This window comes from Salvelinus namaycush, chromosome 23 (assembly GCF_016432855.1).
Source record: "Salvelinus namaycush isolate Seneca chromosome 23, SaNama_1.0, whole genome shotgun sequence".
Taxonomy (NCBI): Eukaryota; Metazoa; Chordata; class Actinopteri; order Salmoniformes; family Salmonidae; genus Salvelinus; species Salvelinus namaycush.
Genome location: NC_052329.1, coordinates 39,579,257 through 39,601,780, shown reverse-complemented (window position 1 = coordinate 39,601,780; position 22,524 = coordinate 39,579,257). Strand labels below are relative to the sequence as shown.

General features: G+C 47.3%; 1 protein-coding gene across 1 annotated transcript in view; it reads right to left on the bottom strand.

Moving 5' to 3' along the window:
• kmt2a (lysine (K)-specific methyltransferase 2A) overlaps positions 1–20,110 on the bottom strand; it is a 52,300-nt gene extending 32,190 nt beyond the window's left edge. Inside the window, 8 exon segments of the mRNA XM_038961615.1 lie at positions 513–589; positions 813–1,376; positions 1,463–1,527; positions 1,649–1,883; positions 2,134–2,311; positions 3,047–6,412; positions 8,193–8,272; positions 19,861–20,110. Coding sequence (XP_038817543.1) covers positions 513–589; positions 813–1,376; positions 1,463–1,527; positions 1,649–1,883; positions 2,134–2,311; positions 3,047–6,412; positions 8,193–8,272; positions 19,861–20,110 — 4,815 coding nt within the window.
• Between the last annotated feature and the right edge of the window lie 2,414 nt (positions 20,111–22,524).

Here is a 22,524-nt window from a genome sequence, read left to right as displayed (position 1 = left end):
AAATCAAAATATAAAAGACATTTAACACTTTTTTGGTTACTACATGATTCCATATGTGTTATTTCATAGTTTTGAAATCGTCACTATTATTCTTCTACAACGTAGAAAATAGTAAAAATAAAGAATGAGCAGTTGTGTCCAAACTTTTGACTGGTACTGTGTGTGTGTGTGTGTGTGTGTGTTTTCACTCAGTTTCAATCGGCTGTTGAACTTCATCCTTCAAATTTATATTCCCCAGTGAGGTGAGTTTTAAAAGCATGATACTGTTTTGATGATAAGTGTTTGTGATTTTTGAATGCATTTGCATTGATGTCAAAGTGGTTCGATGGACAATAGAGCCCTGAGTATCAGGCCATTAGCGACCTGATGGTTGTTAGCGAGTTGGGTACTACCAACGCATGTCCTGAGTGCATAAGAGGAGATTACCGTGACTCACATGGAATTTTACTGCTGTCATGACTCATGACTGCCGGTGTGTACAGTCACCGCAACAGCCCTAGTGCAGAACATACCTTCTCTTTTGGTTTGGTGGGTTTAGGTGGTGGGACAGAGCGAGATGCCTGTTTCTTCATTTGTTTCCCTTCGGGTGCTGAGGGGACACAGGTTATAACAGTACCCACATAAGTTACTATCCCATTTAGAGCAAATCAGTGCTTTAGACCGCATCAAGAGAGAAACTTAATTATATTATTTAATAGCATTAACAGTTGCATATACTAACGTGCAAGGGAAAACAGCTATATTCTAGCCATTTCAGCAAGGGGTAATCATAACCATTACAATTGGAGATTTCATGCTATGGCTCCTCCTACCTGTGTCTGTGATGGGCGTGGCTAAGCTCTGCTGCTGGGGCTTCCTCTTGGCTTCTGTGGGCGGAGACTTGGAAGCCCCTGCGCCCTCCTTTTTTGCAGTCCCCTGGGTGGGCTGTGGCCTCTGATGCTGCTGTGGTGGCTGCTGGGGCTGGGGTGTTGGTGGGGAGGGGGAGCTCTGGAGTGAGGAGGACGATGAGGAAGAGAAGGAGGAAGGGGAGGAGGGAGGGGTGGGCTGCTGGGGCTTACGTTCCTTCCTACTAGCAGCACCCGTGGGTGCCGTTGCAGGATGTTTCTGGTCTTGCCCAGGGGCGGTGGTGCAGCTGGGGGCCTGGTCGTTTGGGGGGGTAGGGTTGTCGGCTGGAGGGGACTGCAACTGTGGCGGTGACTGTTTTTGCTTCTCCTCACCTGGCTTCGGGGGAGGGGTTACACTCTTTTTGCGAGGGGGCTCCTCCTTCAAAGGGGGCGGGACCTGTTTGAGACTGGGCTCAGTGCTTGTTGGGCCCTTGACGGGGTGTAATGCCTCCTTTTTTTCAGACAGTTTGTTCTTCTTCTTGTATTTTTTGCCTAAAAATACAAAAATTATAGATTCCCATCAATTACACTGAGAACTGTGAATGACAAAGACATTGTGGCTTTATGCAGACACAGACCTTTCACTTGCTTCTTGAGAAAAATCTTGGAAGGCATCCACTGCAAGTTCTGACACTTTCGGACCCTGCAACAACATACAAGCATACAGTCAGTCACATATTCAAACATTGTGGCGTGAAATGAGTGACTGGGATAATCGCTCAACTCAAGTCAACATAACAAGATTCACAATTTCTCATACTCACTTGCAACACTGCTTCTTGATATTGCGGCCTCCGAACTTGGGCTTGTCCAGGCAGTTGGTGCAGACTCCGCAGTCGTCGGGGACCTGGCAGCCGGGACACTGCCTGCAGCGCCGCGACCGCCGCCCCTTCCTGGGCGCCGCCCCTCCCTCCTGGATGATCTTGGTGTGCCGCATCACTGGCTTGATGGGAGGGGACTGGGGCTCCGCCTCTTCCGAGCCCGCCACTGAAGATTTGTCTGGGGTGGGGACGGGGACATTCGCAGCATAATATGGTGACGAATCAAAAAAGGTCCCAAATGGAAATAGGTAAATCACTCTTGTAATAGGGTGCCAGGCCAGGAACATATGAAACAGAATAAGATACGGCCCTGACCCTCAAACGCCATGACTTCATTGATTTGTTGGAGAAGCATTTGAGTGTGCGAGCGGGTCATACTTCATTACACATTTTCAAAAGGGGGCGTGCCCGTTTAACACGGATCTCACCATCATTCCCCATGGACGACAGGATCTTCTCCCTCTCCTCCCACGGCAAGGCACTGAGAGTGGGCATGTCGTCGGGGAACACGGCCCGGTTGCGGCCCAGGGCCACAGCGGCGCGCCGACACACGTGCTTGATGCGCGGCCCGCGCACCGACGTCTCCGAAGAGTCGCTCTCGTGACTCTGGTGGAGTAAAGCCCAAAAAAATCAATTCTGGGACTGTGTTTAAATATTTGTTAAATTAGTCTCTGAAGGGGCTACTCTAATAGGGTTGTCCCAATACCAGTATCGCGAAACTCTGCAGATTCGTGGAAAGGAAACAAAGCATGAAGCAGATTTACATTTCTTGAGGAAAAGAGTTATATTGCAGACACACAGCCTGTTATCGCAGTCACATTTGTTTATTTTCCAAGCTACAGACTCCCATACAATATTTTACATACAGCAAAGTTTTAAAGGGGCGTAGAGTTCAGTCTGCTTCAAGTTCTTTTTGTTTGGTGGAAAATCAAGCATCACCATACTGGTATCGTGACAGCTCTAATCTGGAAACCATCATTCTCAAGGCTCTCTTACCAGTTGACAGTCCTCTTATTAAGATAAACATATTTTGGGGGGGGGGGGGGGGGGGGGGGGGGTTCTAAAGGAGAATATATTTGTGCACTTCTGTCTGCATAATGCACAAAGTGGTTTGGCAGAATTCCCCTTGAAAAAAACCCTGTCAGGGACATTCCTGCTATCAGGTTTCAGTCTGTGTTCAAAACACTCACAATGCTATTGATGGCAGCAAACACTCTCAGAATCATGTCAGATGATTTCATTGTGGTTGTGAGGACATAGCAATGAAACATATCAAGTACACCAACAGAAATAGCCTAGTCAGCGGAGAAGAGGCTGCGGGGGAGGAAGAGGGGAACTAACCTGAACTTTAGGATGGTCTGGGGATTTCAGCGACTTGCTCTTCTCGATTTTGAACAACTGCGCTTTGGCCTTCTTCAGCAGGCCTGCCACCCGCTTGTCGGCCACAGGCTGCTTCTCGGCGTGCGCCAGCATGGAACCCAAGGATGGGACCGCCGGGGGCTTCTTGCTGCCGGTCTGCCCTGGGGGAAGGCCTGTCTGCTGGGCAGGGGCACATGTTTTCTCCTTCTCCCCAAGCTCAGCCTCTGGCCCCCTCTCCGAAGGACGGGTCTTTTTGGATAGGCGGCCCTTGGTCAAGATAAGGGGAATAGAGGAGTGGACTGCAGCCCTGTCTACAGGTGCTGCCTCTGTACCCGAGTCCACAGGAACAGACTTCTTCCTGCCAGGTGTCTTTTTAGGAGCGAGGGAGGTCAGAGACTCCTCCCCTTCCCTCCCCTCCCCAGCAAACAGGCTGGGTGTCCTATTGGGAGAGGTGTCTGGAGTGGACGCCTTGCCTCTCCTCTCCCAATCTTTTCTGCCCTCCCTTTTGTTCTCTTTCTCACGCTCTCTGCTTTTCTCGGTCTCCCTTTCCTTCTCCTTGACAGGAGCCGAGTCCCGGGAAGCCGAGGCGCTCCTCTCTTTCCCCCCTTTCCCGGCACCGCGGCCCGTCTCCTGGGGGCTGGAAGTGAAGAGAGAGAAGAGTTGGGAAGAGGAGCAAGAAGCGGAGTTTCCACCCGCACCACCACCAAGGCTCCCGGCTGCTCTATGTCCGTCGGAGGAGGAAGGTCCGTGTGTGGAGAGGCCCAGGGGGCCCGGTGAGAAGGTGCTGAAAGGGGCAGGCGTTAAGGCACTAGCGGGCAGAGAGCTGGAGGAATTACTGGTGCTGCTGGCACCAGTGGAGATGGAGCCTGTCAGCACAGACAGTTCAGAGGGACCTTTTCCAGGCGGGGCACCTGGCTGGCTGCTCCGCGTGGTCATGGAGTGTGAGGGGGACCGGGGTTGACCTCGCAGGGGTCCCGGGGTCGTCCTCTTCTTACGTCTCACCGACCGGCCCGACTTGGGGGAGGACTGGAGGGGAGACAGCGATCCCGGGCTGCTCCCCGATGACGACTGCAGGGTGACCGACTCAAAGATGCGCGAGTGCGCCTCGCTGGGAGTGAAGCGCGGGGCACGCAGCAGGGGGCTGCGCTTCTGGAGTGGCGACTCGAAGCGGGACGAGGGGTGCTGCTGCTGGTGGTGGTGGTGGTGATGCAGTGGAGAGAACAGGCGGGTGCCCGCCGCGGTCCCACCGCCTGGCGCAGGGTAACCCACTGGAGCAACCCCCCCGGCACCAGCGCCATGGGGCATTAGACCCACGTCTTGAGCCGTGAGAGGTGGAGGGCGGAAGTTGTCGAAGATAGGCTTGCGGATAAGGCCCTCCTTGGCATACTTAGCGGAGGAGAAGTACTGCTGATCGGTGCGAGACCGAGATGTCCAGCGGAAGGTGGGCTCTCTCAGGATGGACCTGCGCTTGTCCTGCAGGCTGGAGAGCACCAATGACTGGCCCTGGAGAAACGGGTGGGGAAGGATCCAAGGGGAGTGGGGGTGATGCTCCGCTGTGTTGGAGCCTGACTGAGCCTGCTGCGGGGAGCTAAGGAGAGGGGGGGGCGGGGGGGACGAAGACGAGGCGGCGGCGGAGGCAGCCTGTTGAGAGTTGGACATCAAAACTCCCGTGGCCGGGCTGATGATAGCCTTCTTCCCTCCGGTGGCCAGGCTGCCTCTTCCCCTCGCCCCAAGACTGCCCCTGCCCACACCCTGCCCTCTGCGGCCCCTCCGGCCCCGCTCAATCAGAACCCGCTGCTCCGGCTCGGGCTCTGACGGATGCCTGGAGGAGTGCAGCATGTCCCCCTCCCTCTCTCCCTGGGAGGACGGGGAGTGGTCTCGCTCGTCATCATGCTCGTCGTCAGGCTCGGACAGGGCCTGAGTGCCCTCCGAAGCCTGGGAGTCGCACGACGAGTCGTCCAGGCTGGGGCTGCTGGATCGGGACGACTCACCCGACGAGAGCTGGGAGGAGTGCAGGGACACAGCGCTGGAGCCACACGAGGCGACGCTGCTGCTGAAGCGCCCATTGCTGGTGCTGTTGTTGCAGCTGTTGTTGAGCAGGCTGGCCGCCACGGCCGTGGCCCTGCTGGGTGTGACAGTGGGAGGCGGGGGAGGGATGGTGTCGACCGGAGTTGCGGTCACGGCTTTAGCAGCGGCGGCGGTGACTGCAGCTGTGGACGCCCGCATGGGGGAGGAGGCCGAGGCGGGCTGGGGGGCAGCGACGGGGGGCGGGACAGCATCTAACCGTGCCACCTTCATGTGGGGGTGAGAGGCGCCGAAGGTGCCTTCGTCCTCGATGAAGCGCTTTGGGGTTTTGATGATGCGCAGCGAGACGGTGCTCACCACGGGCATGATGAACTGCCTGATGTTCTTCAGCTGCGTTCTCCTCCTCCTCCGGATGCCTGCCTCCATGGCTGCCGCCCCTTGGCCTCCTATGGCAACCACCTCCTTCTCTAACAGTTTCTTTTTCTGCGCACCTTTCTTGGCGCGCTGCAGCAGCTGCTTGGCGATTGAGGCGTCAGTGCGTTTGGAGGGGGGAACGATTCGCACGGGCTTGATGTGGCGAGGGCTGGTTCTCAGGTTCAGTGGCCTGCCCAGCTTGGAGGGAGAGGACGAGGGGAGCGGGCTTGAGGAGCTGTGGACGTCGGGGCTGTCGTCCTCCTCAGTAAAGTGGGACACCCTGAGCTTAGACTGCTGTTGAGGAGTGTGGGGGTCCGTATCTCTGTCCCGGCGGACGCCGAAGGACTTTTGTTTGGTTTCCTCTGAACCAGAGGCCTGGGCAGCAGCAGCCTCGGCTTTGAGGCGCTCGGCAGAGGGAGGCCGTCCTCGTCTGCGCCGGGGCACGCCAGGCACCGGCACACACTTCCTGGCGATGGCCTTGAGTGGGCTCAGTTTGACCTCCCGCAGCCGCTTCAGTTTGGTCACCTTGGACTCGCGGCTCGCTTTGGGAGGCTTGGCCTCTGTGTCGTGCTGCTGCACGGAGCCCAGGGGCGTTCTCTTTGTGGCTTTCCTCTCCTCGTCACGGTCCTTGCGGTGTGCAGTTGTGGAGCTGTGCTCCTGCCCCACCTGCCCGCTGTCATTGTCTGTATGGCTGCCGGCCTGCAAACTCCTCTGGGTGCCAGAGGCCGGAGGACGGCCTCTCCTCTTCTCTCCAGAGCCAGGCGGCCTCCCGGGCAGCCGCTTGGCCTTCTCCACAGGCCACTCCTGGCCCTCGGGTTTCCCCGAGGCAGGCGAGGGGGAAGGGCCGGCGCCTGCGGGCCCTTTCTGTGCAGTCATGGCCCGCGGGGGTCGGCCTCTGGGCTTCTTCTCCTGCGTGGGAGTAACTGGTACAAAACAAACAAAAATAATGGGTTTCAAATAAGTGGGGCTACTTCTACTACTTTTGAGAGAGCAGAGAGATAGATATACACACACACAACTAAAAGTATTTGGACACCTACTTGTCAAACATCTGATTCCAATATCTTGGGCATTATAAGAGGTTCTGCTCAGCGAATTTCTCTATTCAACCTGACAGAGGTTGAGAGGATCTGCAGAGAAGAATGGGAGAAACTCCCCAAATACAGGTGTGCCAAGTTTGTAGCGTCATACCCAAGAAGACTCGGGGCTGTAATCGCTGCCAAAAGGAGCTTCAAAGTACAGAGTAAAGGGTCTGAATACATGTGTAAATGTGGTATTTCAGTTATTATTTTTATGAAATGTGCAAAAATGTCTAAAAACCTGTTTCGCTTCATCATTATGGGGTATTGTGTAAATTCCCAAGGATTTTTTAAAAATATATACATTTTAGAATAAGGCTGTAACGTAAGAAAATTTTGAAAAAGTAAAGGGGTCTTTATATTTTCCGAATGCACTGTGTATACACACACAAAAGTATGTGGACACCGCTTCAAATTAGTGGATTCGGCAACAATGGCTCAGCCACGAAATGGTAGGCCACACAAGCTTACAGAATGGGACTGCCAAGTGCTGAAGCGTGCAAAAATCAACTGTTTTCGGTTGCAACACTCACAAACTGCTTCTGGAAGCAACATCTGCACAAGAACTGTTCGTCGAAAGCTTCATGAAATGGTTTTCCATGGCCGAGCAGCCACACACAAGCCTTAGATCACCATGTGCAATGCAAAGCGTCGGCTGGAGTGGTGTAAAGCTCGCCGCCATTGGACTCTGGAGCAGTGGAAATGCGTTCTCTGGAGTGATGAATCCCACTTCACCATCTGGTAGTCCAACGGACAAATCTGGGTTCGGCGGATGCGAGGAGAACGCTACCTGCCCTAATGTAGACACTGACAGTTGTGGGTGCATTGCATGATATATTGTTGTCTCTACCTTCTTGCCCTTTGTGCTGTTGTCCGTGCCCAATAATGTTTGTACCATGTGCTGTTGTCATGTGTTGCTGCCATGCTGTGTTGTCATCTTAGGTATATTTATGTAGTGTTGTCTCTTGTCGTGATGTGTGTTATGACCTCTATTTTTATTCTAATCCCAGCCCTCGTCCCCGCAGGAAGCCTTTTGGTAGGTCGTCATTGTAAATAAGAATTTGTTCTTAACTGACTTTAAATAAAATAAAAAATAGTGCCAACTGTACAGTTTAGTGGAGGAGGGATATTGGTCTGGGACTGTTTTTCCATGGTTTGGGCTAGGCCCCTAAACGGTACAGCATACAATGACATTCTAGACGATTCTGTGCTTCCAACTTTGTGGCACCAGTTTTGGGAAGGCCCTTTCCTGATTCAGCATGACAATGCCACCGAAAACAAAGCGAAGTCCATACAGAATTTGTTTGTCAAGATCGGTGCGGAAGAACTTGACTGACCTGACCTCAACTCCATCGAACACCTTTGGGATGAATTGGAATGTCAACTGTGAGCCAGGCCTAATCGCACAACATCAGTGCCCGACCTCACTAATGCTCTCGTGACTGAATGGAAGCAAGTCCTTGCAGCAATGTTCCAGCATCTAGCGGAAAGCCTTCCCAGAAGAGTGGCGCAGCAAAGGGAGACCAACTCCATATTAATTCCATTGATTTTGGAATGAGATGTTGGACGAGCAGGCGTCCACATGTTTTTATTTATGTACACTACATGACCAAAAGTACCTCACCTGCCAACGTCCTTGGCTGACTCTGCATTCTTCGGTGTTCACTGACTGTACCAAAGCCTCCAAATGCTCCTTCCTATGGCGGGAAAAGACAAGAAACATGAAATCTGACCAAAATGTTAACACGTTTGCCAAAATACTTCAATAGAATAGCAGCATGATTAATGTGTTGTTGTTTTTTTTAAAGGTCAAAGTGATGAATGAATAAACTGATTCAGAAATCAAAGCCACAATATTTCAGGCCTAGCTGTGCACTTCAGTCATCCCTGTACTGAAATCACCCATAACGAAAATAGAGTTTATTCCCCTTAAAAATGACGGTAGTACAATCTCACTTTCACCGGGCTGCTGACTCCCTCTAGTCAGGTTCCAGTCATTCCGTTTCCCTATGCTTTCCGGATTAGGTGCCTAAACCCGCTGGAGAAGGTTCAGTCAGAACGCTAGACATTCTCAATTTGAAAATGTCCAACTCGGAGCTGAGTAACACAGTAATTCCAAAACCACAAGTCAGTCGAGTATTTTCCTGTTTTAGGTAAATGCTAAGCTGATTAGGACACGCTCAGGAAAAACAGTCTCACCGTCTAAAATATCTGAAAAAGAGGCCAGGGGCAAAAAGCCATGAAGAGCAATTGAAGTAGGGGTCACGTTAGAGTTCAGAAATTGAAATCTTCAAACGCAGACCATAAAATAAAATAAATCTGCATTTTCAACCATTTCACCTGCGTTTTATACTGAAAGCCAAGTATTCAGGGGCGTGCTCAGGTCATCAGGGGAGTGCAAATATACTTTTCCCTTCACAGAAAATACATTAGCGCAAAACATAATTCAGCAGAAAATATCTTCATTTTCATCAGATGACAACAGAAGTGCCACGCTATTTGGCTAGGAGCCACACAAGTAAATTAGCTTACAATAAAAAAGCAAGGTACTTTGTGCAAAAACGATCCATGGCCATGATATTTCTAATGTCTATCATAGAAACAATGTATCCAGCTACATTTTCTGTTTGGCTTGAAGTTAATCTTGCATTTTACCTGAGAAAAGTAGGCTACAGTGAGAAAAGTAGCAGAGAAATGTAGCTACACATCAGTCAGAGCGCAGTCTGCTGATATAATGCCTGTTATTGAATTCCCATCCTGGAGAAGAGCAACTGAAACACAAAATGTGTCTGATGTCGAGCAGAAGTTACAATAAGAAGTAGTGATGCACCGATATGATATTTTTGGCCGATACCGATATCCTATATTGTCCAAACATTAACCGATATTTACAATTTTTGCGGCCTTTTAAGCATTCTAGTACAGTTAAATAGCTAACACACACACACATGGACGCAGCGGTCTAAGGCACTGCATCTCAGTGCAAGAGGCATCACTACAGTCCCTGGTTCGAAACCAGGCTGTATCACATCCGGCAGTGATTGGGAGTCCTATAGGGCGGCGCACAAATTGGCCCAGCGTCATCCGGACCGTCATTGTAAATAAGAATGTGTTAACTGACTTGCCTAGTTAAATAAAAGGTCACACAGGTTACCCAGTAGGTCCCCATTACTAGTAAAACATAACCAAAACGTATTTATTTCACTCACATGCTGTAATGTTGTTGTTGTTCATTTGTTCAGTCGTTTCATTCTCAACTAGGATTTCTATGGAATGCCGGTTGGGTCTTTGTGTGTCAAAAAAGATACTAACACTATTTGACGTGTCAAATAACACATGTTTCAGTAGCTATAGTTAGCTAGCTAACTACATAGCTAGGCGTCATCTAAAATAACCCTCATTTATAAGACAGTTCTTATTTGGTGGTCGGACCCATCTATGTGAAGCTAGCCACAATAAGGATTAGGTAAAATAGTGGAATCTGCGGTTAGCCTTCAAAATAAAAGTATGGCATAATGCTACTATATCTATTCATTTGCATCACTGTCAATTACATACTTTTATTTTTAAGTCAAACCGCAAATTCCACTATTGTACCTAATACTTATTGTGGCTAGATTCACAACACATAACCCGGTCCGGTCAAGCATTACTAGACAGATGAAGCTAGCTGGCTGCTTATAATGTTAGCTTGGGAAACAGGGTTAAGCAGCTGGCTAGCTATTTATTTTCATGAACTAAAGTTCAATTTCAATAGGCGAACAACAAGTGGCAACCTAGCTAATACTTACTCACAAGGATCCCTAAATCATTGCTAAGAATAATGAAAATGACTGCAGGTTCTACTGGTGAATGTTTTCAGGTTGGTTACTTTGGTGCTAGCTAGGTACCAAGCTAAAGCTAGCTACCCCAGCAGTTGCATTCAAACAAATTATGCTTTATTACCAATGCGGTATTGTAAACACCGGCCACGCACAGTGTTTACAATACAGCTTTGACAGTGCTACTATCTTTTTTGACACGCAAAGACCCAAACGGCGTTCCATAGTATGTATGTTGTGAAGCTATTACTGTGTAACTCCGGTAGGGCAACATCTGGAAAAAAATAGCGCACTTGGTAGTGTGTACCGGGTGCTCGACCAGTCGGCGAAAGCCAACATCACCCACGACCGAGAACGGTTGATTGTCAAGGGCAATGAATTCCATTATCTTGGCTTTAATGAATTTCGCCTGAGTTGTCTCGCTGAAAATGTCTTACTCTTTCAAATGACTGCTCGATCCACACAGCAGACATTGTGGGCTAGGTTAGGAGGGCTGTGTTGCACGTGTAGCGCAAATTTACGTGCCGTTATTAGGTCATGTACCTACATTATATAGGTATGCACGGTAGCTTTCACATCGGTTTATAAAACCTGTTCTGGAGACTGGTTTTTGTTCAGAATTTCAGATGACTGACGTGACCAAAGTAAACTGCCTGTTACTCAGGCCCAGAAGCTAGGATATGCATATACTTGGTAGCATTGGATAGAAAACTCTAAAGTTTCTAAAACTGTTAAAATAATGTCTGTGAGTATAACAGAACTGATATGGCAGGCAAAACCAGAGGAAAATGCATCCAGATTTTTTGGGGAGGTCACAGGCCATTTCAGTGCTAGCCTAAGGGAAATACAAATAGATAGGACCCAGATTGCAGTTCCTATGGCTTCCACTAGATGTCAGTCTTTAAAAATGATTTCAGGCTTGTTTTTTCGAAAAATGAGCAAGTAGTTGGAAGAACTACAAGGTGTCTCATTAGAAAAGTAACCTTGTTGGCGCGTGAATGAGGTGCTCGCTCTTCATTATTTATCTTCCCTATTGAACATACTATTCTTCGTCTTAAATATTATAATTTATTTAGATAGAGTACCTGAGGATTAATTAGAAACATTGTTTGACTTGTTTGGACGAACTTAACTGGTAACTTTTTGGATTTGTTTGTATGCATGTTGAACGAGTGGATTACTGAGATCATTTGCGCCAACTAAACTGACTTTTTGGATATAAAGAAGGACTTTAACGAACAAAACGACCATTCATTGTGTAGCTGGGACCCTTTGGATTGCACACAGAGAAAGATCTTCAAAGTTAAGTGATTTATTTAATCGCCATTTGTGATTTTGTGACACCTGTGCTAGTTGAAAAAGTATTTTGGTGTGGGGGCGCTATCCTCAGATAAATCGCATGGTATGCTTTCGCCGTAAAGCCTTTTTGAAATCTGACAACGCGGTTGGATTAACAAGAAGTTAAGCTTTTAAACTATGTATGACACTTGTATTTTCATGAATGTTTAATATTACGATTTTTGTCATTTGATTTTCACGCTCTGCAATTTCACTGGATGTTGTCATAGGTGTCCCGCTAGCGGTTCATGCACCAAGAGAGGTTATCATCTGCGTTAAAACTAGACATGGGGCCGATACCGGTGTTGGCATTTTTAGCTAATATCGGCCGATTACGATATATCTTACATCCCTAATAAGAAGCATTTAAGATGCGTTAACAAAAGCAGCAAGATATTTCTTAGGCATTCACTTTTTTGCTGTGTGAAAAACACAGAATTCTGCGTTAACAGGACCCCTGTGAACTAAGGATTTTTAGTAGCCTATACCTCAAAAGGAAAATTGCTGAATAAGCCTAGTAGCATAGCTAGATAGAGAAGCTACAAATAGATATTTCATCAGATGTATAAAATGTGAAGCATCTGGTTGGCGTTTCTACTCACTACCAAATATGGTAGTGAGAGGAATCCCAGTGGCCGGCAGTGGGAGAAGATGGATTTGTGCCGACATTCTGCAAATGTACTTATCGATGAAACATTTGATCTCAATACAGTTCTGTTCCCAAAACTAGAATCTGTTACCAACAGAGTGGACTAGGTTTTGTAGATCTTAGCCTTTGACAAAGTTGCAAAAAATGGCATTGTTTAATCAGGAATGCAAAGGCGAATTGAGTTACTGCACATGCGCACTTCAGAGCAGACATTCCCCAACAGAAATATGCTAATGTATGCTAGAACGCGCCATCGGATCTAGCTCGTCCTTGGCTCTGCCCACTATGGCTCATTTGTTCCCATTTGAAACGACAAGCTGTAGCCTACCTTGGTTTAGTTCTAAAATCTCTGGGGAAACATTTCATACAGCATTTGATGGTCACAGGCTACACAGATGTATTTAAATGATATCTACTGCACCGTTGAGAATTACATTTGTTTCTCTTCACTTCCAGGAAGTACCATCAAAGCAAACGGGTATCCATAGCAGCAGTGGTTGCTAGGCTGCCTAACATCAGCTGTGATGTCACCCACTCAGTCAGGTAATCTTTGAGAGGGCCTGATTGGACAACTCATCTCCTGACATAACACACACATTCACTTATTGGGGTACTTATTTTACTTTCCTCTTAAATGTTTCTCTCTTCTAAAATGTTGAGGTAAGGCACAGTGAACGAGGCCATCTGTAGGAGTTCCCGGAATGCAATCATTCCAAAGCAACCCAAACAGCATGTTACACATGACTAATAGTGATCTCTCAGTTGACTAGGCTGCGTCTCAAATGCCTGTTTAGAACACTAATTTTGGGCCCGGGGTCAAAAGTTGCACGCTAGACAGGGAATAGGGTGTCATATGGGACACAACCCTCGTCTACAACTGTACATGACGATGGTGAACCTAATCAGTGCAGTCTCTACGGCGGAGTGTGGGATACTTTATAATCAGGATATAAAACGAGTCACAATCACAGCACCAGGAAGTGTGTCCTTGGATTGATTCAATTAAAGAGCCGCTCCGCTCACTTGGAATTGGACAGAAATGGAATATTACTCAGTCTCCAGGACCCTCCATTTGTAATTATGTCTGGGCCACAGGATGAGTGTGTAACAGTAATTATAGATGAAGTAGATAAAACAGGAGACAGACGGACTCAATGTCCTCCAACACCAAGGTGGGACTCAGCTCACGAACTGCAAAACGCCTGTGAATTTAACAGCACACTTATATTATCTGGTCAGCTTAACTATCACAAGTATTGTTGTTTATGACAGTCAGCAGTACTGACCATTAGACTTGGACAACTGGGCAAGTTGAGAGGCCAAAGAAAACTCATACATGCATGTCAGAAAACACAAAAGGCCTCAGATGCCCATCTTTGCATCCCACCATAGCTAGGCCTTACCCCCACTAGCCACAGTCCACAGATCATCCCCAGCCATCCAACCCTAGGGCTGGTGAGATTAATATCTCAAAGTTCCTTTGGAAGTCTTTTGTGTCACTCCGTGTCGGAGGAGTGGGGGTGTGTCATTTCATAATCTTTATTTATAGCAGCATGTGGGGCTGCAGTTTAAGTCCCTTCGGCCCAGTTTGTAGAGCAGCTGCTGTCTAGGAGTCCACACTACAGTTTTAACTCCAACCTGAATAGCACAGCCAACTTGTTAACATCACATTTACTATTAATATAGTGATTAGGCCACATTCGGTCAGCTGCAATTTAATTTGGCATATAGCCAAATTTTTGGTTATGACGACAAGTGTTGATCATTTACAATATAATAGCAGCCTCAAATGACCAGCTTTTCCTTTTTAAATTCATTAATTTTTAAATCATGTTGCCCACTGATACCTGAATTTTTACATCGATCCATCTCTCACTTCAACTCTGACACTGAGCTGCAGTTCATACAGGCAGTGTTTCTCAGCATCTTCTCAGGCAGCCTGCTATAGCTGTTGGTTGGTTGCAGGGAACTAAGGGGGCCGGAAAGCGACAAACGCGAGTAGCTCGATGACATCACGGCTCTGCCTCTCTGGCACTCACACAAACACTCGTCCTCCCTTCGCGTGAACCACACCGCAAGATGTAAACAGAGCCAAAACACGAGGGGAGGAAGAGGAAAGGGGGATGGGCAGAAGAGAAGGATGTGTGTGTGTGTAAGTAAAAGGGGGAGGTGGGGGGCAGCATCTTGACCACCTGGTACAGCAACTGAGCCTGTGCATGTCCCCAGGGGGACTGTGAGGATGAAAAGGGGTTGGGGTTGAACACGCTTGCACAGAAGCAAGCTAAATCCCAATCTAAACAAGCCTCCCACACACTAAAAGCCTCCCACTCCCCGTGCAGCCAGCCATGCGCTAGAGAGGCACACACGCACTCCGCGCCCACAGGCAACCCGGGGAGCGCAGCATGCTGCGAAACCATAAAGGCTTATGGGCTCGCTTGCAGGACAGGGAGCAACATGCTACGGCAGGTAGCCTAGCGGTTAAGAACATTGTGACAGTAACCGAAAGGTCGCTGGCTCGAATCCCCGAGCCGACTAGGTGAGAGAAAGAAAAAAAAAATGGGAAAAAAAAAAAAAATAAACTGTCTGTGCTCTTGAGCAAGGCCATAATTGCTCCTGTAAATCTCTCTAGATAAGAGTGTCTACTAAATGAATAAAAATGTAGAATGTACAGTCAGGGAGAAAGGGGATGAAAGGCAGCATGCATAGGCAGCCGTCCCTCTAAATCCACACTGATACCTCTGAGCAGCCGAATGAAGAGCTAGAGGCTAAACTCCGATTTACTATGGATACTCCTCACCGCCTAGTCGGAAGGCTCTTGTTAGAAGAGGGTGACGAAAGCTTTTGTCGTCTACTCAGACCTCACACTTTCTTACTCCTGCTTGTGTTTGTTCTCCATCCACAACATGCTAATTTGAACCTACATCATGAATTGCCTAGTCTTTCCTCATAGATTAGTTCAAACAGAGCAACAAGTCCAATTCAATGCGGAGATGTTCATGTTCAGGTCTGCTAGTTGGGCCTGTCCCTTGCGAGCACATAACTATCAGAGCGGATGTAAAAGTGGTTTGCGGTATTCGGTTTTGCATCACTAGCAAGTGGGTGTATGTGGGCGAGGTGAGAAGCTCAAAATGACTCTTCTTTAATCAGAAGAGAACACTAGTTAGCAATATTCAGCTGACGCTTTATAAAATGTATTCGTCTACTTTCAACATTTACTGTCATTTTAAACACCAGGCAGAAAAGTCCCAGCAGTAGCTCCCTTTAAAACGCAAGGTAAATAAGAGTCACTGAGGGCTGCTCCGCTCTGCTCTTCAGGACTGCTGATGCGCCACACACACACGTGGCTGCCTGCCATCCCTGTAACCCCATATATCCACATCATGTAGTGCAACTGATCATTAACTCTCAGCCCTGGCATATTTGAAAGCTGTAGAATTCAACTTGGAAGTTTGGAGCTATCTAAATGCCTAGAGAACCTTAAGTCCCCCTTTAATTACTAGCATTGTTAAAAGTTAACTTTGACACTTCCCCCAGAATTCTAAATAATTTCATACTGTATAATTATCTGTCGAGACATCTGCCTTTCGAAGTTTCAGACAGTCCTTGTACATCACTGCGCTGAACCCCAAGTGAATATCGAGAGGTGTCAGAAAGAAAAAAAAACATATGCCAAGAAACTTGCTTTGCAGTTTGAAAATTCTGAACGTGGTCAGGGAATAAGATTACGAGCACAGGGAGAACTCAATCTGTGTTTATTTAACAATTGCGATTGATGCAATGAATGGAGGGGCAGGATAAAACGGCATGATATTTTGTACGACGCAACTGTATTATTCAATGTGGGCTACAAGAATAAAAACCAACCAAAACCCGGAAAAGGTCTAGAGCTGGGTACAGACAAATGGGCCTCCTGATCGTATTCTCATGATAGTAATTTGGAGCAGCCGTCCCTCTAAATCCACACTGATACCTCTGAGCAGCCGAATGGAGAGCTAGAGGCTTCACTCCGATTTACTATGGATACTCCTCACCGCCTTTGAATTTCAATTGGGGAGGAGATCATACTGTATGTACATGCCCTTCCGGTGGCACATTCCTAATAAAAGGCCACTGGGGAATTCTGGTCAGATTGCTCTGGCCAATGACTGATTTTTTTATTTTATTTAACTAGGCAAGTCAGTTAAGAACAAATTCTTATTTACAATGACTGCCTACACCAGCCAAACTCGGGCCAATTGTGGTTGTGATACAGCCTGGATTCGAACCAGGGTGTCTGTAGTGATGGCTCTAGCACTGAGATACAGTGCCTTAGACCGCTACGCCATTCGGGAGTCTCGGAAGAATTCAATAAAAATTTAAAAAGGGAATTCTAAGTGTCCCACTAAAGATTGATATTCGTCTCTCTCGGGTGCCAAAATACTGGGTAAAAAAACAGATACTGCTAGAATTGATGGCTCATGTTCCCAACACCTCACACCCACAGTGGCAGAGAGAGGCAGCTCCAACCAGCACCCTAATCAAAACAAAGCTGAAGACGCCTCCTGCGAGGTGTAATAGGGGGCATAAAGTATGGGGGACCAACCCCACACACAATTGATGGCTTTCTCACAGCCCTGAAAGCAGAGGTGAAAACCCTTTGACCGCTAGAGCAGAATAAAGCAGTGGATGGGAGGGCGTGTGACTAATTCTCCTCCCAGCGTTGTCCCTGGGGGAGGAAGCTTCGCTCTTCACCCTTTGATATCCGTGCCTGTGCTCTTTCAGCCGTCTGCACTTCATGAAAGCTGGAATAAAAGCAGACAAAGCTTCCTGCTTGGATCCACACACTGTCTCAGGGACGGGAGCTCCGTCATATAAATAGGGCAAACACCTGCTGGACCCCTTCCGCCCAAACACAACACTTAGCAAAGACCAGTGAGGCAAAGCATTCAGTCTGCTAACATCTATTCAGCTGCACTTGTGTGAGGGATTGACATTGGTCTTAAATCGGAGTCAAGCAAGAGAGGGGTTTGATTCTAAAGACAAAACAAAAGTGAGTCTGATTTTTGTTAAAGGCCAAACAAATGTCCCCAAAAAGACACCTTTGGCAGATGGGCGCTTAAATAGACAACCATCATTTGGCTGGATCAATAAACATTTAAACACCCAATTCAATAGCCTACAAATGCTGCAATTTGAACAACAATGGTCTACAAGCCCTCTTTTGGGGGAACCCAAAAGGCTTTGCTAATCTATTCCAAAGTGGCAGCTGTCAGAAGAAAAGTTGAGCTCAGACAGCCCCTGTGTGGCTGAAGTGGATTTGGGTCTGCTTGGAAGGCGGGGCTCAGTGTCCGGCTGCTCTGTGAGCTCAGCAGGCTGCGATGAGCCAGAACAATCCTGCCCAGGCGCAACAGCCACTGAATGAAATCACAATGCTGTGTCTGCAACTTCCATGAGTGGCAAGTTACACTGGGATTTTGGCCGTATGTCCCCACCGCATCCCAGCGTGTTTTCCCCCTCTTTGTGTGTCTTGGGATAGAGGGGGACATGTTGATCTGCCTTCCTATTTAAAAAAATGTGTTAGCCCAGACAGAGGGACTCATTTCCATAGCACTGGCCAACATCAAAGTAGATTATATTAACCTTTCGGCTAATCTACTAGTGATGGGTAGGAGACGTGTATACACACACAGGACAGAATCAGTGTTTCCAGATATCATAAGAACTATTGGGGTAAGGGGCTTATTGAAAATCACACACGAGGGAGTAAGGGACTGGAGAACCCTCAAAATATATTTTCTAAACATCAAACCTGAATTACCCCAATAAGTACTCTACTATAACAGTACATCTTACAACGTTGATAAAGTGTTGAGTTACCCGCCATGTCCGATTCTACTACAACACTAGGGTCTACTCCCACTGCATTGAACGCGTGCTCGTCATGAAAAAATAAAGATGGTAGTTCGCTAAACCCGAACACACCCCCACATCACAAGGTCCGACAAAAAAGGCTCGTTATTGTAGCTCGCTAGCCTACCGTCAGTACTAGAAAGATGGAATTCGGAGGAACACACATCAAACACACATGACACTGGCGAACCATTCTCAGCCCAACAAAAATTGTAGTTCGCTAGCACTTCATCAGATGTCCACAATGCCGACATTATTTTGGTACTACGCACTGTGTGAAGACGGGGAAAAACATGTCCACCTCCCATTTTCCTATGTATCAGCAATAGCTAGCTACCGTGGCGTAGTGCGTAGCATGGTAACGTTAGGTTCATGAGCTAAACACTTAGCCAAATGTGCGAGTCTTACTACAAAGCTAAATCCATCACTTAGCAAGCTACCCCGACCATTAGCCATACCCAAATATCTAATTCGACAATGTTGTTTCTAACTATTGTAGCGTCTACCTAGCAACTTAAGAAGCGTGGATCAAGGCAGAAAGACGAATAGTAGCTAGCTGATAATTTAGGCAAGGTAAATAGCCTCGTTCGATGGTTAGCATTGAACTGACACCTCGCAGCAAGCTATGGATAACGACAGCTTCTTGAACTCTTCAATATACTATAGGCGTTTAATGCTAAGCTAGTCAATGTTTGCAAAAAAGTGTCTAACGTTACTAGGTTATGGCAATTCAAAATAGTTGAGTATAATTAACGTTAGGTAACTAGATGCTTTAACAAGAATCAAAAACATGAAGTTCAGGTTACTTGTCCTCCCCAAGTTGACATGTTTTGTTTTCAAACAGGAACCTCGCTCGCTAACCGGGAGGTCCCATGCTACAGTGTTAATCAATGTAACACTAGCATCACAGAAATGTACCAAAAACTGAGCCAACGTTAGCTAAAGTTAGCACGCTGGTTAGTTACTGTATCACACTGGCTCGTAGGACCTAATCCTGAACTCTGGAGAGGAGTTGATGGTGAGATATGATGAGGCTCTATCCCTACAAGTCACCACTCCACAACTAAGCCAACAATGGCCGCTAACCAGATACTGTAGATTTATATCACATCCCTCTATTTTCGCCTCTGTGGCAATGTTGGACAACTAGACAGACAATAATTAATTCACTTTGGCCAAATTTTGTCTAGAAAGTCACCAGGCTACTTTTAACTATTCACAACATCAGCACCGTTGGTGCTACTCAGCTAGCTACTGATCCTAAACGGGCTTCCTTGTTGTGATTTGTGTGGTGAATCACTGTGAAAGGGATAACGTAACGTTAGTAACAGCACATGGATTGAAGCATGTTGATGAGATTGATACCCAGTGTGGAGATCAAGGCCAAACAAAAAGTTAACTACTCTGCGATGACAAGTTGAGTCACACTCCTAACACCGAATACGGAGGCAGCAACATATAACTCCTTGGTACTATACCATTGCTAGCGTGTGTTCGGCACTTCATGTTACACTTCTCGTTGCAGCTATTTCACGCTAGCAAGCTAGCTAACAACCAACCACAATCAAGTTGGTCTTTCACTTACCTCCCCGCTGCTTGAACCACTCGACTCTCCCAAAACATCCCGAAATTTCTGCAGGTTGCAACCGATAGCAGATGAGACCTGTAACGCAGCATCAAAGCCGGGTCCGAGCCCAGCCGTGTTCGGGTGGGTCCCTGTGCTACTTCGAAGGGAGGCAGTGACCCGGATTCGGCCCGCTCTCCTCCCGGTGCCTAAGTTGCTGCTCCCTCCGGGCCGAGCGGGGAACCGCCACCGACAGCTGTGCGCCATTTTACACTCTGCCTGTCTGCCCTAAGATCAGAGAGCTCAGTGGGCGTAGCCCTAAACCAGCGTTTCACATAACCCCCGCACCCTTCACCACGGTGAAAAACATCCGTATCCATGTTGCGGGGTGGAGATAAAGTGGCCCCGAATATGCATTTATTCAATGTTCCTAGTCAAAAAGAGTATAGCCATAGCTTAGCTAAACAGGTTCCAGGGCCGTGTCCGGAAAAACACCTAACAGTCTTTAGCTACTGATGCTTGAGCCATCTCAGAGATCCGATTAAATTCCTAATTATATGATCCATCCAACGTTAGCCCACATGAAAGATGTGTAGCTGCCAGCTAACTAGAAAGCCACGAACTCGCAGTCAAACAGAGCAGAGAAGTCGTAGCTAGCTAACGAACAGCTAATAGCTAGCTAACGTTGATCTTCACAACTATGCCAATAGATACATAAATTACAGATAGTCGACAAATCCCAAATGGCAGACTGGAAATTAAAGTATCTAACGTTAGCTAGCTAGACCGTGTCTTACAACGTAACGTCAGTTCGAAAGTGTAGACTGCCAAAAAAATAGATACGTTTTCTTAATTAAACAATGATTGAAACAACTAGCTAGGTATTTGACATAATAAAAAATATAACTGCGAATACACATACACTTGGTTGAATTTCTATCAGGAAGTAGCTAGGCTAAGTAATTTTTTTATATTGCGCCATAAACAACCTGATATGAGCAGAAGGAACGTGGTCATATATGGGTCAGACATCGATCGGGATTGGTGCCAAAATCATGAAAACGCAAAGCATAAATTGCTTACTTTCACAAATCCTACAACACAATTGTACAAGACAGTCACTAACACTGTTTTTGGTCTGCTATTAAACTTTTAATTACAATTGGAAGTGTTAAAATTGCACCTGCAATTGTACCTGAAACACGACATTCTGAAATACTTAATTTACAGTCTTAATTTAATGATAGTTAATTTATTATTTATTTGTATAACAGTTAGGGAATAGCAGTTAGGGAATAGGTTTTGTCGTGCCCTCTTCACGACTGTCTTGGTGTGCTTGGACTATGTTAGTTTGTTGGTGATGTGGACGCCAAGGTACTTGAAGCTCTCAACCTGCTCCACTACAGCCCCGTCAATGAGAATGGGGGCGTGCTCGGTCCTATTTTTCCTGTGGTCCACAATCATCTCCTTTGTCTTGATCACATTGAGAGAGAGGTTGTTGTCCTTGCACCACACGGTTAGGTCTCTGACTTCCTCCTTATAGGCTGCCTCATTGTTGTCGGTGATCAGGCCTACCACTGTTGTGTCATCAGCAAACTGAATGGTGTTGGAGTCTTGCCTGGCCGTGCAGTCATGAGTGAACAGGGAGTACAAGAGAGGACTGAGCACACACCCCTGAGGGGCCCCCGTGTTGAGGATCAGCGTGGCGGATGTGTTGTTACCTACCCTTACCACCTGGGGGTGGCCCGTCAGGAAGTCCAGGATCCAGTTGCAGAGGGAGGTGTTTCTTCCCAGGGTCCTTAGCTTAGTGATGAGCTTTGAGGGTACTATGGTGTTGAATGCTGAGCTGTAGTCAATGAATAGCATTCTCACGTTGGTGTTCCTTTTGTCCAGGTGTGAAAGGGAAGTGTGGAGTGCAATAGAGATTGCATCATCTGTGGATCTGTTTGGGCGGTATGCAAATTGGACTGGGTCTAGTGTTTCTGGGATAATGCTGTTAATGTGAGCCATGACCAGCCTTTTAAAGCATTTCATGGCTACAGATGTGAGTGCTACGGGTTGGTAATCATTTAGGCAGGTTACCTTAGTAATCTTGGGCACAGGGACTATGGTGGTCTACTTGGAACATGTTAGTATTACAGACTCAGACAAGGAGAGGTTGAAAATGTCAGTGAAGACACTTTCCAGTTGGTCAGCGCATGCTCAGAAAACACATCCTGGTAATCCATCTGGCCCTGCAGCCCTGTGAATGTTGACCTGTTTAAAGGTGTTACTCACATCGGCTGCGGAGCGCGTGATCACAGTTGTCCTGAACAGCTGATACTTTCTCATGCATGTTTCAGTGTTACTTGCCTCGAAGCGAGCATAGAAGTGATTTAGCTAGTCTAGTAGGCTCGTGTCACTTGGCAGCTCTCGGCTGTGCTTCCCTTTGTAGTCTGTAATAGTTTGCAGGCACTGCCAGATCCATCGAGTGTCGGAGCCGGTGTAGTACGATTCGATCTTAGTCCTGTATTGACGCTTTGCCTGTTTGATGGTTCGTCAGATGACATAGCAGAATTTATTTTAAGCTTCCGGGTTAGCGTCCCGCTCCCTGAAAGCGGCAGCTCTACCCTTTAACTCAGTGCGAATGTTGCCTGTAATCCATGGCTTCTTGTTGGGGTATGTACGTGCAGTCACTGTGG